General features: G+C 39.8%; 1 protein-coding gene across 1 annotated transcript in view; it reads left to right on the top strand.

Annotated features, from left to right (window-relative positions):
- The window catches only part of Fatp1 (Fatty acid transport protein 1), a 323,268-nt gene that overhangs the window by 267,546 nt on the left and 37,657 nt on the right, over window positions 1-18,065 (top strand). The window contains exon 3 of the mRNA XM_067145352.2: window positions 10,709-10,859. Coding sequence (XP_067001453.1) covers window positions 10,709-10,859 — 151 coding nt within the window. The remainder of the gene's footprint in view (window positions 1-10,708; window positions 10,860-18,065) is intronic.

The following is an 18,065-nucleotide window of genomic DNA, read 5'->3' as shown; positions in this document are numbered from 1 at the left end:
CGTGGGGGGGGGGGGGAGTGTGAAAGGAACTGAAAAATTGTGAATTATTTTTATGGGGATACTTATATCTCAAAACTGAAGGCAACAGGCGTGAACATTGGTATTTGGAATCCCCTTTAAACTTAAAGAAACATGCCTTCCTTTGGGGTGGGGGGGATCAACTTAACGGCGGTGGGGTGAGAAAGGAGGTGAGACCAATTGATTTTACTGTTCATAATGTACTTATAAGGAGCCTCCTTGGCTGAGGTGGCAGCGCGCCGGCCTTTCACCGCTGGGTTCCGTGGTTCAAATCCTGGTCACTCCATGTGAGATTTGTGCTGGACAAAGCAGAGGCGGGACAGGATTTTATTCGGGTAGTCCGGTTTTCGCCGTCATCATTCATTCCAGCAACACTCTCCAATATAATTTCATTTCATTTGTCATTCATTAATCATTGCCCCAGAGGAGTGCGACAGGCTTCGACAGCCGGCATAATTCCTATCCTCGCTGCTAGATGGCGGCGTTATTCATTCCATTCCTGACCCGGTAGAATGACTGGAAACAGGCTGTGGATTTTCAGTGTACTTATTCTGATCATAAAGCGATCATTTTTAATCTTTCCTAGGTTCGTTTTCAAGAGCCATCTTTTCCTTTGGAGAACGTTGTTAGAATACAGTAGATTCTCCTGGCATATCAATAAAAATTTAAACACATTTGAAATAAACTGTAGGAATGAGATTGGCCGTGCAATTGTTCACCTCTATAATTAGGTCAGTAATGCACGGAAGTATGTCATTCGTATCTCCAGAAATCCCGCGCAGTTGCCTTCGCGCGACAGTGGTGCTGGTCACATTGTCAGCAATGACAATGGCAGCAGATGTAATTTACCGCCAAGTAGCAGTCTTTCATCTTGCTGTGGGGTCCAGAACATGAATAATAATAATAATAATAATAATAATAATAATAATAATAATAATAATAATAATAATAATAATAATAATAATAATAATAATAATAAATTATCATTACATTATTATTATTATTATTATTATTATTATTATTATTATTATTATTATTATTATTATTATTATTATTATTATTATTACGTTCTGGACCGTCGTCAAACTGTGCGGACGGCGCTGGAAACGGGTCCTGGGCGGGTAATAACTACGAATGCAGGCCAGCCGCGGGTTCAGTACCGTCAAGGCACCCAAGACGACACCACGGTGGAACTCCTCAAGGTTTTGATCCATATTAAAAATGCTTATAGGAAGAGATGGCAAAGATTTAGGGACCCAACTGACCGGGTGGATTACCTGGACCTAACCCGGGAAGTACGAAATCGATTGCTAGAAAGGAAGATTGAAAAACGGGAGGAACATTGTCTTAATTTTTCAGAAAACGAGTCAGATCGCGAATTTTGGCGGATTCTCTCAGAAAACCAGTCAGATTGCGAATTTCGGCGGATTATACATAAAACGTTAAGCATTCAATTATAAATTTCAGTATAATACCGTAGCGAAGCACGGGTATCTTGCTAGTAGAGTCATATGGAGCTAAACAAATTTTTGCTCGTTCAAAGGAAACCAGAGGGTTAGAATATGTTGATTTCTACGGAGAAGGGGACTCCAAAAGCTACAAGCGTGTAGTTGAATCTGATCTATATAACGTAAAACAATAAATAATCTGGAATGTGTTGGGCACTATCAAAAGCGTTTAGGCACAGCCCTTCGTAAACTGGCTTAGGAAAGGAAATTGGAAGAGAAAGGGAAACTGGCACGAGCCCTGATTGATAATAATTGTCAAAACTACCTTGGCATAGCCCTGTGTTCTGCTACAAGCAACATACAAGAGATGAGGAATGGCATATGGACAACACTTTATCATTTGGCAGCTACTAAAGAGAGGCCAACACATCACAGGTGTCCCCAAGGGAAGGACAACTGGTGTTCATACCAGCGAGCCAAAGGCAATAATCAGCTCGACAATTACAAATATAAACCTGGTATACCATTAGAATTTCCCCATGCTGTGAAACTCATTTATGAGGGACTTTGTGGCCAAAACATGCTGTCCAAATGTCTTCATGGTTTGACACGAAACAATAACGAATAACGAATCATTTAGTGGATCGATATGGAGACATATGCCGGGCTTGCTATACTGAAATTAGGCGTCATAGATGCTATTTTGCATTTCAACTGTGGTAACAAAGTAGAAATAGATGTCCTGAAAAGAATGAAGATTTCACCTGGAAAGCATACTATGACTGGAGTGTTCGAAGCAGATGAGCTCCGTCTACGTAGGAGTAAAGCCAGACTACACCCGAACAAAAACAAAAACAACAACAACAACAATAATAATAATAATAATAATAATAATAATAATAATAATAATAATAATAATAATAATGTTATTTGCTTTACGTCCCACTAATTACTTTTATCGTTTTCGGAGACGCCGAGGTGCCGGAATTTAGTCCCACAGGAGTTCTTTTACGTGCCAGGAAATCTAGCGACACGAGGCTGACGTATTTGAGCACCTTCAAATACCACCGGACTGAGCCAGGATCGAACCTGCCAAGTTGGGGTCAGAAGGCCAGCGCCTCAACCGTCTGAGACATTCAGCCCGGCCCAAAAAAGAAAAAAAAAACAGCGCAGAAGTTGCAAGAGGATAAAAACCTTGAAAAGGAGGGCCCGACGAATGATGGAGCAGGGGAATTCTAAGGTTCAAAGTTGAACAAAGACTTAACTACCTCAATGCCAACTTCCAACCCTTGTTTTCTGAGATTTAGGAAATGACTGCAACTTCCTGCATTTAAAATCAAATAACGGCAGTATAAATTGAGCTAGGAAGTCCGTTTATATGTCAAATGAAAGACCATAAACTAGGGCATGTCGTGAACCTCCATTATGGAAATGTATGTTAAAAACAGAGAAGATAGGGATGATTGTAAACCAATAAATTGTAAAAAAAAAAAAAAAAAAAAAAAAAAAAATTTAAAAAACTTTAGTTCAGTTACCGGCATTTCAAAAAATGTCCGGCTCCATGGCTAAATGGTTTGTGTGCTGGCCTTTGGTCACAGGGGTCCCGGGTTCGATTCCCAGCAGGTTCGGGAATTTTAACCATAATTGGTTAATTCCCTGGCACGGGGGCTGGGTGTATATGTCGTCTTCATCATCATTTCATCCACATCACGACGCACAGGTCGCCTACGGGCGTCAAATAAAAACCTGCACCTGGTGAGCCGAAGTCTTCGGACACATCCCGGCACTAGAAGCCATACACCATTTCATTTTTTACTTCAAAAAATTAAGTAATAAGAATGATTTTGCTTCATAATATTATGTACAGAAGTATCAACACACTAGTGCAGGAATCATCAAAATCCATTAATATTTGAGACTTCTAGGAAGTTTGAAAATTCTACGCATTTTTACATTTAAAAAATTATTTTACAAGTGTGTAAACATAAATTGAGGAATTTACAACTGTTAATCCTTTAGTACAATTGTATCAGAACTGGGGGGGGGGGGGGAACTTCAGCTACTCAGCTTCAAAACTGTGGATTTTTATCTAAACATGTATGATATGAGATTATTGTACATTAAAATAAGATATTGGGTTAATATGATAATTTAAATTAAATTAAAACACCCGTACTGTATTTACGAAATAGAAGTAGCCTAAACATAGCTAGTAGTAACTGAATTTAACTTAGATGTAGTATTGCAAGGATACAATTAGCTGAATTTCATTTAAAAATTTTATTAAGCTTACTAGTATGTTTACGTTTGTATTTCTTTCGTTGTGTATTGAAATGAGTATTTTTTCAAATCTGTATTATGTAGGCAGTTCCTTTTTCTTTCTGTCATCTTTGCGTGTATATATTCATATTTTTGTCTTAGAAATTAGTGCTATTTGTAGTTCTTAGTATTTTGAGTTAATCAGTGTCATTGTTAACAAATAATAATATGTGTGTGGTTAAGTGTAAGAAAGGGCCAAGAGCCCTAACTTCACCACAGAAAATAAAGGCTTTTATCTATCTATCTATCTATCTATCTATCTATCTATCTATCTATCTATCTATCTATCTATCTATACCTTAAATGAATGCCGTGATATACTGTATGACCGTAGGAAGGGAGAGGGTGAAACCCAATGCCGGCAAATAGCCTACTCCTGTCGAATAACACCAAGGAGTCAGATCAAGGATTAACGTCTCCATCTTACTGACGAACCACCGTCAACAGCGTTATATGCCCTCACTCCACATGAACTCCCACTGTGGTGGTGGTGGTGGTGGTGGGGGGGGTTAGAATAACACCCACGGTATATCTGCCTGTTGTAAGTGGCGACCAAAATGGCTCTTGAATTGAGAACGTTGGTTGGTGACCACGGGGCCCTTAGCTGAGTACTAGCATTGCTTCCACTTACTTGTGCTAGGCTCCTCACTTTCATCTATCCTATCTGACCTCTCTTGGTCAACTCTTGTTCTTCTCCCACTCCGACGCTATTAGGATCCGAGGACCAGGGAATCTTTCATTTTCACGCCCTTCGTGACTTTTGTCTTGCTTTGGCCGATACCTTCATTTTTCGAAGTGTCGGACCCCTTTCATTTTTGTCCCCTCTGATCAATGTTAATAGAGGATAGTTGCCCAGTTGTACTTCCTCTTCAAACATTAATCACCACCACACATACACATCTTCTACCCTGCCAGCCAACATTCTGATAATATATTTTTTTCGACTAACGGGACTCGAACCAGCTAACCACGGTGTCAGACCATTATAGGCTTATGCTTTGTATCTCGTATTAGGAGCGAAAGTAAGTTCAGCTCTGTTTGATTGTTACGTAACGAGAAAGTCCAGCTCTGAAGTTAACTGACTAGCATGTTCGCCTTGTCCCGGCCAGGTCGGGGATTCTAACCGTAATTGGTTATTTCCTTTGGTTCGGGAAACGGCTCTTTTTGCCGGCTTCATAGTTAGACTTCACCCTGGGCAGGACTCCATTCTCACACGAGCAGGTCGCCCATGGGAGTTAACTCGAAAGTTTTGCACATAAAGACATTTAAAATAAGATAGACTCACACGCGGCATTAGTGTAGTGTCCTCACATCAATGCGGAATTCAGTCACCATTTTAGGGGAAGCAGCTGTTCTTTTGAGTCTGCGTTGTGACTCCATGCTATTGCTATCTAGAAATTGTGAAGTTTTGGTATTAGATCGATGAAAATATGTAAGGATGGGTCAGTCGGAAGAATATTCAGTCCTAACTTATTATTATTATTATTATTATTATTATTATTATTATTATTATTATTATTATTATTATTATTATTATTATTATTATTATTATTTGGTCAGTTTACCGTCCAGGGTTGGTTTTTCTCCCAGGACTCAGCGAGGGATCCAACCTCTACTACCTCAAGGGCAGTGTCCTGGAGCGTGAGACATTTCGTCTGGGATACCACTGGGGAGGAGGACCAGAACCTATACCATGAGGCCTCACCTAGGGTTGCCAGGTGTCCTGTATTATACGGGATTTCCCGTACTTGAATGTCTGAAGTACAGTACTGTCCCGCTTTAACAGCATACGGGACGCCCTTTTTTCCCCATATATAAACAACTCACCTCTGTCATGGGTAAAATTATCTATTTAGGCTACAGTTATAATATGTTTAAGAAACTAGAGGCTTTACGTTTGAAAGTTGTTAAATTTTCTGGTTTTGAAGAATTTATTAACTCTTTGACATTTACTGAAATTTGTCCCTGTTTTAATATGGGCATTTTTGTCTTCCCATAACACTGAATTATGTGATGCTGGAGCATCTGATAGTGATCAGAGTTGAAATGTGAACTCAAAATTGGTGAGTTTTTTTCTCCAAAGTTAATTTAGACGCTGTTCCAAATATACTAATGCTGGGATCTTATGTTCTAAGCATACCAGGTTCAAATGCATATGTTGAAAGAGTTTATTCAATTCTTAAAAACAAATGGAATGATGAAAGGAATACATGTTCAGCAACTCTGATAAAGTCACAAATTATTGAAGTCTCGCTTAATTTTTATCGCAGTTGTCAGAAATTTCATGACTTAAGGGGAGATTCAGCATTATTGATAAAAGGCTAAAAGTGGAGAAAAATACGGGTTTTAAACATTTTATGTAGAAAATGAAACATCAAAATACTGTAATAAAGTTTGTGCATACAGTGTAATTATAGTGCTGTAAATTATAGCACAGTGTTTCCTTGAGCAAATGTCGTTATGTCGCGTGGACATGACTTGTCCTTTATTGGCAAAACCTAGCAACCCTAGTCCCACCTGTTATGCTGAACAGGGGCCTTGTGTGGAGGATGGGAAGATCGGAAGGGATAGCCAAGGAAGAGGGAAGGAAGCGGTCTTGGCCTTAAATTAGGTACCATTCCGGCATTTGCCTGGAGGAGAAGTGGAAAACTACGGAAACCCACTTCGAGGATGGCTGAGGTGGAAATCGAATTCGCTCTACTTAGTTGCCCCCCTCCCCCCGCCCCGCGAGGTTGAGCGGACTCCGTTCCAGTCCTCGTACCACTTTTCAAATTTCGTGGCAGAGCCGGAAATCGAACCCGGACCTCCGGGGGGTGGTAGCTAATCATACTAACCACTACACTGCAGAGGTGGACATTATTATTATTATTATTATTATTATTATTATTATTATTATTATTATTATTATTATTATTATTATTATTATTATTATTATTATTATTATTATTATTATTATTATTTTCTCGTGCTTACTTCGTATTCAGTTACATTAGGCGGGATTACTATCGTTGCTTAATGACACACTATTGCTCTTCTGATCTCCAGTTATGGATCCTTGCAGAGGCGTAAGTAAGGGGAAGGGATCACCGGGTTTGAACCCTCCGCCTCCTTGAACGTTTAACCACTCTTTAATATTAGGCCTATATAAAATACAAGCTGGCGTATGCGGCTTTGATTATTTCAAAAATGCAAAATTGTTTTCTCTCTAATTTCACACTGTAAGAGTAACAAATTCCATTGACATAAGGTAGAATCCGCCCTCCCCTTGTTCAATAACATAATTCGTGTGCTAGGGGCTGTGGCACGTCCAGTTCATCATTCAACGTGGGGCACAAGTAGCTGTCACTCAGCATTCTGAGAACGCGGCAGAGCTTTCACCACGATAATACGATAATAATACCGACCTTGTAAAAAAATAAGGCAATGCCATATACACTAACCAACGCTGTAGTTCCAAAATTCTCGCAGGGGATGCTCTAAGTGGCGGTGGTGGTGATTATTGTTTTCAGAGGAAGTACAACTAGGCAACCATCCTTTATATCCTAAGTCAGCGTATGACAAATCTCGGATGCCAGACTACCCTGACATTTAAAATTAGTGGGTTACAGCTAGTTACAACAAACTACCCTCAATTTGGCATAAATCAAGCATATACACTCAACTCTCGATTAAATGGGATAATGTAGGGTTAAGGCTTCCCGGATAAGTAAAATTGCGATTAACCCGCAAAAAGTTAAGTACAGTTAAAATGATAATAAGTGATACTACTGTAATTTTTTATTCTTCTTCTTCTTCTTCTTCTTCTTCATGTGCCATGTCCTCGCAGAACGTTGTCGATCAGTAGCATGATCTGTTGTTTGTTCATAGCTGTTCTGAACAGAGTAAGCTTTGTCACCCCAAACCATTGGCTCAAGTTGCCGAGCCATGATGTCCTACTTCTCCCCGAACCACGTTTTCCATTAATTTTCCCTTGGAGTATTACTTGCAGAAGGTGGTATCTACTGCTCCGCATCATATGACCAAAGTATTCTAGCTTCCTTCTCTTGATGGTAGTGAGAATTTCTGGTTCTTTGTTCATACGGTGCAAAACGTCTATATTGGTCATTTTAGCTGTCCAAGGTATCTTCAGCGTCCTTCGGTACGTCCACATTTCAAATGCTTGCAACTTCTTGCACATGGTCTCAGTTAGTGTCCATGCCTCAACGCCGTATAACAGAATGCTGAAAACGTAGCACCGGAGTTTCTTATTGACTTACCCAATACGTTGCAGTAAAAGTAGCACATAGCACAACTAATAAATGGAAAATAAACATCACTTTTAGTTGAAACTAATAATGCAAAGAAAAGTATTCAGACTACCTAACTTTACTATTTGTGAAAATAATCAGTCACGGTTTTCTGCTTTTGTACCGAGAAACACTTTTTCTTTATTTTGCTTCTCAAGTTTCTAAAACAACTTTTTCGGTGAGGAGAGCATCATCCTGGCAATTTTATCCCGACCCTTTGTAACTCTGTATTACTGTAACTCCTAACACTCGTGAATTTTGAGTGTTTTTGATATCGCGCTTAAATCGCAACGCGGTTGATCCGATTACGGTAAATCGAGAGTTGAGTGTAAAAGACATTTTATGATGACAAAGAAGACATACATATTTGAATGGACTACTTTGAAAATCTTAATTTGCTCACACAATAGTTTTCTACTAGACCTACTTCCGGCTATTTATTAAAAAGCAATCCAAGATGCCTCTTTTCATCTGCGATCACATTTTTCACTCGAATAAACTCTTGAATTGGTGTGTGCTGCAGTTCTGTGGTTTTGCAGCTACGTCTTCATATATTTCTCAGGCTTAAATCGGTCAACCGGTGAGGCATTTGAATGCATGAACATAAGGCAGGAGACGTAAACGACGAACAGTGATGAGCTTAAGTAAGTGATGGTTGATAATCTTATTTATCAAGCTGAACCTTCGATGTTCACGATTACGAGCTTATCTGGTGAGTTAAAACTCACTGACAGAATAGCGAAATTAATAAGAAAAGAATAGAAGGTATACGCAAGAAATCAGAAGGCATAGGCCTACTCTAATGAGTGGCGTTAAACAGAGGGCACACGACGTATACCCGCGTGTAGAGTGTAATAAATATACCGTATACTACTACTACTACTACTCTTTACGTATTTTAAAGATGAGAAGATCCAACCAACTTGGTTCAAGGAGGTGGAAAGGGACCTACACGAAATGGGGATCACTTAAGAAGATGAATAAGAACGCAACCCACTCAGGAAGAAACTAAAAGACCACCGCGTTTTTGAAGGCGGAAGAGACGTGAACGGAGAAAAGAAAACAACGGCAAAGAAGGAAGGAACACTGGGCAAAGGTCAAAACCCAGAGAATATAGCTGAAATAACGTGGTCCCTAGTAGGCCGATACGAAAATAAATAAATAAATAAATAAATAAATAAATAAATAAATAAATAAATAAATAAATAAATAAATAAATAAATAATACATAGATTCAAAGAAAAGGCTTTCACTGCCGCAGAACTAAAAATCACACGAAAAGAAACCAGCTTTTGGGTGATTGGCCGTGTGCGTTTGAAGAATTTCGCCCAGACGTGTGAGCCGGGTTGAGTGGCTTAGACGGTTGAGGCGCTGGCCTTCTGACCCCAACTTGACAGGTTCGATCCTGACTCAGTCCGGTTGTATTTGGAGGTGCTCAAATACGTCAGCCTCGTGTCGATAGATTTACTTGCACTAAAAGAACTCCTGCGAGACAAAATTTCGGCACCTCGGTGTCTTAAAAAAACAGCAAAAGTAGTTAGTGGGACGTAAAGCCAATAACATTATTACCAGACGTGAGATTTGGGCTTATCGGTTGAATTGGCACACCCCTCGAAGACTCTGCTGATATTTTTAATAATACACAAAATTACAAGTACCAATAACGTCAGTTGTAATGAAATCCTACGCATGATAACATTCTGCGTTCTCCTCTTGATCATTCAAATCGCTGTTCAGTAGGTTTGTAAGACCACTATCTGCTGCAGCTCAATGTAAGACGTTCTTTCTGAGGTTTAGCAGATGAAGTTCATCGTACAGATGCTGGGAAATTTGTCTTCTTCTTCTTGTTATTATTATTAATATGGATATGTTTTTGGGCTTGGGGCCTGTCTGGAATTAGCATAAGTAATTTAGCGCCGACAAATAACCAGGCACCGAGCTCGATAGCTGCAGTCGCTTAAGTGCAGCCAGTATCCAGTATTCGGGAGATAGTAGGTTCGAACCCCACTGTCGGCAGCCCTGAAGATGGTTTTCCGTGGTTTCCCATTTTCACACCAGGCAAATGCTGGGGCTGTACCTTAATTAAGGCCACGGCCGCTTCCTTCCCACTCCTAGCCCCTTCTTGTCCCATCGTCGCCATAAGACCTATCTGTGTCAGTGCGACGTAAAAGCAACTAGCAAAAAAAAAAAAAAAAAAACAGTTAAAAAAATAACCAGGCAACCAGAGCACGTCATATGTATGGAAGAACGACGCAATTTTGTTAGACGGAAAGTCATGTTTTTGGAAGATGTAGGCTAATATTGGACGTATTAGACCTACAAAGTGAGGCAGTTAACAAAGCACTGGCGAATAATTCTCAACGGGAAAACATTAAGTAACATTTTGAACACTGCGAAGGAAAGAGAAAATTATTAATCGGAAATAAAATCATGCGCCTTGGACCATAATTACGTACTGGCATCTTTCGAATATTTTTAGGCACATCAATGAATAACAAAACTGTGTCAAGATATGGAAACTATAATAAAAAGGGACGTGATTATTATACCAGTATTTGTGTGGAACACTACGGTAGGAGGAAGTCTTACTGATGCTGAAATGTTCTTGTAATGTGATATAATTTTGTATTGTTTCAGGGCTGTGCTTCGGTTCGTAGGGCTGACCCTTCAAGTGAGATCCTATCAGAGGAAGAATGCCACTATAGGGGAGATATTTCAGCAGCGGGTAGCCAAACATCCGCAGAAAATCTGCTTCCTCTTCGAAGATGAAGAATGGTCTTTCAATGATGTAAGCAACCAGCCTAATTTCATTATTATTTTTAATAAAGAAACAAAATGAAACAAAAATTATTGGACACCGGAATCCCTCTGGAAGTTTTGTCTAGAACGTGCCCAACACTGCCTAACTTTACTAATGCACCGTGTCTCAAAACCCAGTCGCAAAACTTCAGGAATGAATGAATGAATGAATGAATGAATGAATGAATCAATCAATCAATCGATCAATCAATACATACTGATCTGCACTTTTCTCATATAGATTATTTCAGTGCTCGAGTTCTTGAAGCAATACGGGGCTGTCAGAGTGCTGATGGCACTGTTGAGTTCTTGAACCTACGACGGCTGTAAATGTAGTAGTAGCAACGTAGTCCAGACATTCGCAGGAGATCGAGCATGCGCAAATAGGATATGGGAGCGGTCAGGTGGCGCTGTTGTCCATGTGTAGTGTGCATTTGACAGGCAACCAGTTGAGAGTGTTGTTGCTGTGTGGCGTTGAAATGAAGAGTGTCAATTTCACCGCTTTAAAACATGTTTTCAAAAGGTGGTCAGCGTTCGTGGATTACAATAGAGGTTGCCCGTGGCAAAAATGCATCAGAATGTTATCAAAGATTATGTGAAGCTTGTAGCGAGAATACATTACTGTATAGGATGTTTGCACAATGGGTCAAGGCGTTTCGTATGGCTCGGATTGAGACTGCGGTTTTGTACCAAGTTCCTCAAGATCAGATTGACATCGTGAGTGGTCTCGTTTCTGTAGACCATCGATGGACTGTCTGGGAATTTTCCGTAGATGGTGGTCTCAGTCGTCAAACCCTGCGGCTCGTACTGGCGGAAATTGCGTCCTGTTGGATTCCACATCAACTCACGGACGTACAGAAATGGCACCAGTATGCACTGGCTGGCATCCACCTGGACGGAAACCGAAACGAAGGAGGCACATTTCTGAAGCGAATTGTCGCCATTGATGAAACATGGGCACGAGCCTACCAGCCTGAATTAAAGTGTCAATCGAATGAATGGCGTCACCCAGGTTCATGACGTCCACAGATTTTTTTTCTTTTTTGCTATGGGCTTTACGTCGCACCGACACAGATAGATCTTATGGCGACGATGGGATAGGAAAGGCCTAGGAGTTGGAAGGAAGCGGTCGTGGCCTTAATTAAGGTACAGCCCCAGCATTTGCCTGGTGTGAAAATGGGAAACCATGGAAAACCATTTTCAGGGCTGCCGATAGTGGGATTCGAACCTACTATCTCCCGGATGCAAGCTGACAGCCGCGCGCCTCTACGCGCACGGCCAACTCGCCCGGTAACACACAGAAATTTCGACAGGAACCCAGTCGGGTGAAGCTTATGCTGATTGTGGCATACGAGGGTGTTATTATTACGCATACTATGCCTGAGGGACAAACCGTCAACAGTGACTACTATTACCGATTTCTGGAGCGACATCTACGTCCGGCTATGCAACGCAGAAGTCCACGTTTATTGCGAGACGATCGCCCATCGTGTTGCATAACAATGCACGTTGTCATGTCGCAAACAATGTCAAGCTCTTATTGCAAAGGTGGCATTGGGAGGTCTTGGACCGTACTCACCAGACATGAGTCCTTGTGACTTCAACCTGTTTCCTAAGTCGAAGGAACCCCTCCGAGGTCGCCAATTTCCTGGAGTGGCATCTATACTCCGCGCAGTAGGGCGCTCCTTCGCTGTCATCAACAAAGAACGCCTTGCCAATAGTCCCCTACGGCTTCCCGATTTTTGGCAAAAAATGTGGGTGACCACGTTGAAGGAATGTAATGCAACTGTACTTGTTAGTTCATTAAATATTGCATTCTATCAATATTGCCACTACTTTATTAACAGCCCTCGTATTTAATAAATCCTCAGCGTGAAGAACACTTTGCAACATATTCGCTCTCAAAATGAAGGCGCAATGGATTTCTACTCAGTTGGTGATCAAAGACTCAAATGGCTGGATAACGACTTGATTCTTATCTGAAACTCTCGGAGAAAGCATCAACAAGTCTGGCAGAATTGATAACTAAAGAAATGTATGAAGCAGCTTGTGTAACGGCAAAATCTGCCATCATGTGTGTCAAGTATCTGCCTGAAAGTGACTTCCATTTTGTGCTAACCAGAAAATTTTCTTCTGATGAAGAAGAAGAAAGCTTATTTAGTTTCATCACACAGCCTGGAGATAGCAACGACCAAACAGACGCTGCAAGCGCTACACAGGCTGTGAATAAAATTCTAACAGCTCGGCTCATTGCATCTCTCAGGGAAACATACCGGCTCAATGATTCACACAAATGAACTACAACAACTACACAATAAGATCGAGGCGTTGTGTGAAAATACCTGACAGACTGAACTTGTGGAAACTAGGAAAGGTTACAATTTCATGTTACTTATAATTGCAAGGTGGAGGATGTGTACAACTTGTGTTTTTATAGGTTAGAAATCTAGGAAGCCTTGACTGTCATGGGCAGTAAAGGATGTATATAAACTCTGAGAAAAAAGGACTGGTAAAATGGAAGCATGTGTGTGTAGTTGTATAGGGAGGTACATTCGGGGAAACGGGGTGGCCTAGGGAGCGGTGTTATGAAAACAGGAAACTAAGATCAAGTAGGGATGACATAAAAATGTTAGTACTGAACTGTAGAAGTATTGTAAAGAAAGTAGGGGAACCTGTCCTAAAATGACATACCATAAAATAAAAACACTGCTGTGGACATAATTCTTGCGATAACTCATTTATTTCTTGAACATTAATAACCCTAGAAAGGAGCACCATTGTGGCATAACTTAAGTATTAATACAATGTTTCTGTCTCTTGTAATTTGAATATTTTCAAAAACATGTTACTATGTCATTTTATCTCAGGTACTTGGGTAAAATGACATACTTGCTATATCTCAAGTAAAAAGACTTTTTACTCACACAACTCACAAATAAATGCTTTTGATGTTCTTGAGAGTCCAGCACACTCATTGTGTGCCCACATTGCACACTTAGTACACTTTGACCATGTCTCCCTTGGTTTAGAGTTACTGAATAAGTCATTACAATAGAGACATGGTACATCATTGTCATCATCAGCATCAATATCCACGTCTTCATCGCTGTCAGTACCTAAATAAAGCTTCTTTTTTGCCTGTTGAGCAACGCGTCTTGATACTACCTTCTTCTTCTTCTCTGCAGCCTTATTTTTTATTTCATTGAGGTATGGACTGCTAGTCAGTATTTGAGACCCTTCATGTTTGCGTTTTCTTGAGACACAACCAGTTTGTGATGCAGAAGGCATTGGAGATATCTGCACGGGTCTGATATATGAGGATGGTGAACAGTCAGGAGATGTAGGCTTACTCTCAATTGGATAAGACCTAGAGGATGACGGTGTTGCGCATGAGGAACTGGAGGGGATTACAGAATCTTGAGGAGCTGGGAAGGATGCTGTTGCAGCCTCTTTCAATGTTTCACCGTTTGACTTGTTTTGGTCTTCGTGGTTTTCTTCCTGGTGTTGCTCGCATTGCAGAGACCTTTCCGTAACTGCTGCTGCGCAGAAGACATGATCTGGAAACACATCACGATCTAAAGGCCAAATTCCTGTTTTGGCAAACCCACTGGTAGCATTGTGAATTGAAGCTGCTTTCCCGTAGGCTAATGAAAACAAACTAGCCATTTGGTATTGGGTAACAACTCTTCCTGGGTGGGCTTTGAGCCATTTGGATACTTCTTGATTATAGTATGTCTTCAGTGGTCCAAAGAATGCCACATCCAGAGGCTGAAGTCGATGGGTGCAGTGAGGAGGGAACGAGAGCATGATGATACCATTGTCCTTAGCATATGTTAGCACATCAACATGCTTATGACTAGCATGGCCATCAAGTAGGAGAAGCACCTTCTGGTCTTTTGATGAATTGACATGTTGTTGGAAGTGTTTCAACCACTGAAGGAACAGTTCTCCTGTCATCCAGCCCATTTCATTTATAAGAGCCAATGTTCCTGTAGGTGCTCCATCAAAAAGTTCCTTTTTTGTACTTCTTTCTAGCAAATATTATTGCAGGCGGAATGAAAATACCAGCAGAGCTCATACAGCATACTACGGTTGCATGCTGACCCCTTTCAGAACTGGTCATAGAACCAACTTGCTTCTTGCCTTCTTCTGGGGCCTCTGAACTGTGGAGAGAGCCGATTCGTCTGCATTGTAAATCCTTGTTGGACGGATACCATTCTGAGTAAGGACAAGTTCTAATTTATCAAAAAACAGAGAGACTTGTGGCTTATTGAATGCTCGGGCTCTTCCTGCTGAAGTTGCTTCTGGTCGCCTCAATGAAAGGTCAGGGTGCCTCTTACGAAAACCACGTAACCATTCCCAGCCTAGAAAAGATAAACACATTTGTGATAAATGAAATTAGTGCCACTATCCTACAGCCTTTTAACAAATAGCTTACAGTTTATCAGAAATATACTAACCTGCCATCTTTTCTTCTTTGCTAAAACGATGGTCTAATCCATTACTTTCAGCTAATTGATACGCTAGCCTTCGAACGTCATCCAGTGTTAAACCAAAAAGACTAGATTCAAGATCTTGAATGTGCTGTATAAGATCAACCTCCAGGAACAAAGGAAAAGTAGTTTGATAGCGGCCCAGTCCCTTATCAGCACCAGTTATGTTCTTATTTTTCCCTAGAACTCTTCTCCTCAGCGTAGCTTGTGGGACATTAAAGGTCTTGGATGCAAGATACCAGCCCATTTCTTTTTTTTTAACGGCATTCATGGCTTGCTCCATATTTGTTTTATCCCATGATTGTCGAGTACTACTTCTCTTGTAACTCCCAACCATTATCTCTGCAAATAATAATAATAATAATAATAATAATAATAATAATAATAATAACGGGTTGACGACCACAAATTTTCCAACCCTCAAAAGGTTAACCAACCACCACCACCACCACCACCACCACCACCACCACCACCACCAACAACAACAACAACAACAACAACAATCGTGATGTTAGTCCTATTCGTCCAATTACCAATGGTCTTAATAGTGTGAAGGAGGAAAATGAAATTAAACTTTGCTCGGGTAAAATGACATAGTATGTCATTTTACCTTAGCACACAGTATGTCATTTTACCAACATTGTTAACCTCAAACACACCACAGAAATGCTCACAAATGCCTTGTGTGAGGGGTTATGTAAATACCACAAAATAATCAGAATGAATGCTTTTAGTTACCCTATATGTAAAAAATTTGTTACGCTATTTGAAATAAACATATTTGGTAATAGAATTACACTTACTTTATAATTCAATGACGTGATGTTGAGAGATTTCCACTACTACACAAAAACCGCGGCAACAGCAGCAATGCTATAAACTCTGCTCCAGTCTTACCAATCCATGAATTATTCAAGGTAGAGATGAGTGCTGCCCCATGCGTCATTTGCGAGAAACGACCGGTATGTCGTTTTATCGAAGTATGTCATTTTAGGACAGGTTCCCCTACCAGAATTAAGTAATTTAATTGATATATATACCAGATATTGTAATAGGAGTTGAATCATGACTGAGAAATGATATAGGTAATGGATGCAGAAATTTTCTCACGGAACTGGAGTGTGTATCATAGGGATAGGATAGGAATGGTAGGAGGGGGAGTATTCATTCTGGTGAAGGAAGAATTTGTAAGCTACAAAAAAGTTCAAGATGACAAACATGAAATTCTAGGTGTAAGGCTCATCTCTAAAGATAATAGGCAACTGAAAAGTGATGGCAAAAGGGGGCTCTGGTTAAGACGCAGCAGGTCGTTATGCTACTTAGGTTCCAAAATGGGTAAGAAAAAAAAAGTAAATAAAGGCAATGTAAATTTTAATCTTATACCAGTTGCATAGTATTATTTGAAGTAATTCCACATACTGTATATGAGTAGACTATGTTTGTAAGTATAGGAGATATTATAAGTAGAATTTTGTAAACAATATAAATTTATTAAGGATGATCTGTTTGTTTAATAGAAAAAAATTGTTAGCATAAATTGTATATTATTGTATTCTAGAAAAAAGAAAAATTCTTCTCTTGTTAATTTAAAATTTAGTGCTTGACAATAATGTATTTTAGTGTACCATTTGCCACCGAGGTAGACACCTCATTTGCAAATAAAGAGATTTTGATGTCTTTGAGTGTACAGACCGGGAAAGGGTAGCCCTGACGCTGATTCAGAATTATTTGATAAGATAATCAGCTATGTGGGAAATGATACGGAAAGGAACGTGATTGTAGCGGCTGATATGAATTTACCAAATGTCAATTGGGAAAGTAATGCGAACGACAGGCATGACCAACAAATGGCAAATAAGTTAATAGGGAAGGATATCTGATTCAGAAATTGATGGAACACACTAGAGGGAAGAATATTCTGGTTGTGGTGCTGGTTAAAACCAGATGAGCTCTATAGAGAAACCTACAGCTGTTTTTGTGGTAGTTAAAAGTAAATGTGAAAGAAAGGAAGGTACGGTATTAAAATAAGGATTATTAGGAAATATCATATGGCTGATAAAAAAGGCATGAGGGAATTTTTAAAAGTAACCTGATTATTGGAAAATGGTACATAAAAATGTAAACAGACTCTGGGATGGGTTTAAAGCAGTTGTTGTTGAGGAATGTGAGAATGGGTTTTTACCATTAAAGGTGGTAAGGAATGGTAAAGATCCACTATATTATAACAGAGAAGTAAAGAGACTAAGAAGGAGGTGCAGGTTTGAAAGAAATAGAGTTAGAAATGGCTGTGGAAGTAAGGAGAAATTGAAGGAACTTACTAGAAATTGAATCTAGCAAAGAAGTCAGCTAAGGATAACATGATGGCAAGCATAATTGGTGGTCATACAAATTTTAGTGAAAAATGGAAGAGTATGTATAGGTACTTTAAGGCAGAAACAGGTTTCAAGAAGGAAATTCCAGGAATCATTAATGGACAAGGACTGTGTGTATGTGAGGATCTTCAAAAGGCAGAAGTATTCAGTCAGCAGTATGTAAAGATTGTTGGTTATAAAAATAATGTCCATATAGAAGAGGTAACTAATACTAAAGACGTATTAAAATTTACCTATGACAGCAATGACATTTACAGTAAGATACAAAAGTTGAAAACTAGAAAAGCAGCTGGAATTTTAAGGTTTTGGGGGATGTACTAAAGACAAGGC

Source organism: Anabrus simplex, chromosome 4 (assembly GCF_040414725.1).
Source record: "Anabrus simplex isolate iqAnaSimp1 chromosome 4, ASM4041472v1, whole genome shotgun sequence".
Lineage (NCBI taxonomy): Eukaryota > Metazoa > Arthropoda > Insecta > Orthoptera > Tettigoniidae > Anabrus > Anabrus simplex.
Note: the sequence above shows the minus strand (reverse complement) of the source record. Positions and strands in the feature narration are given on the sequence as shown.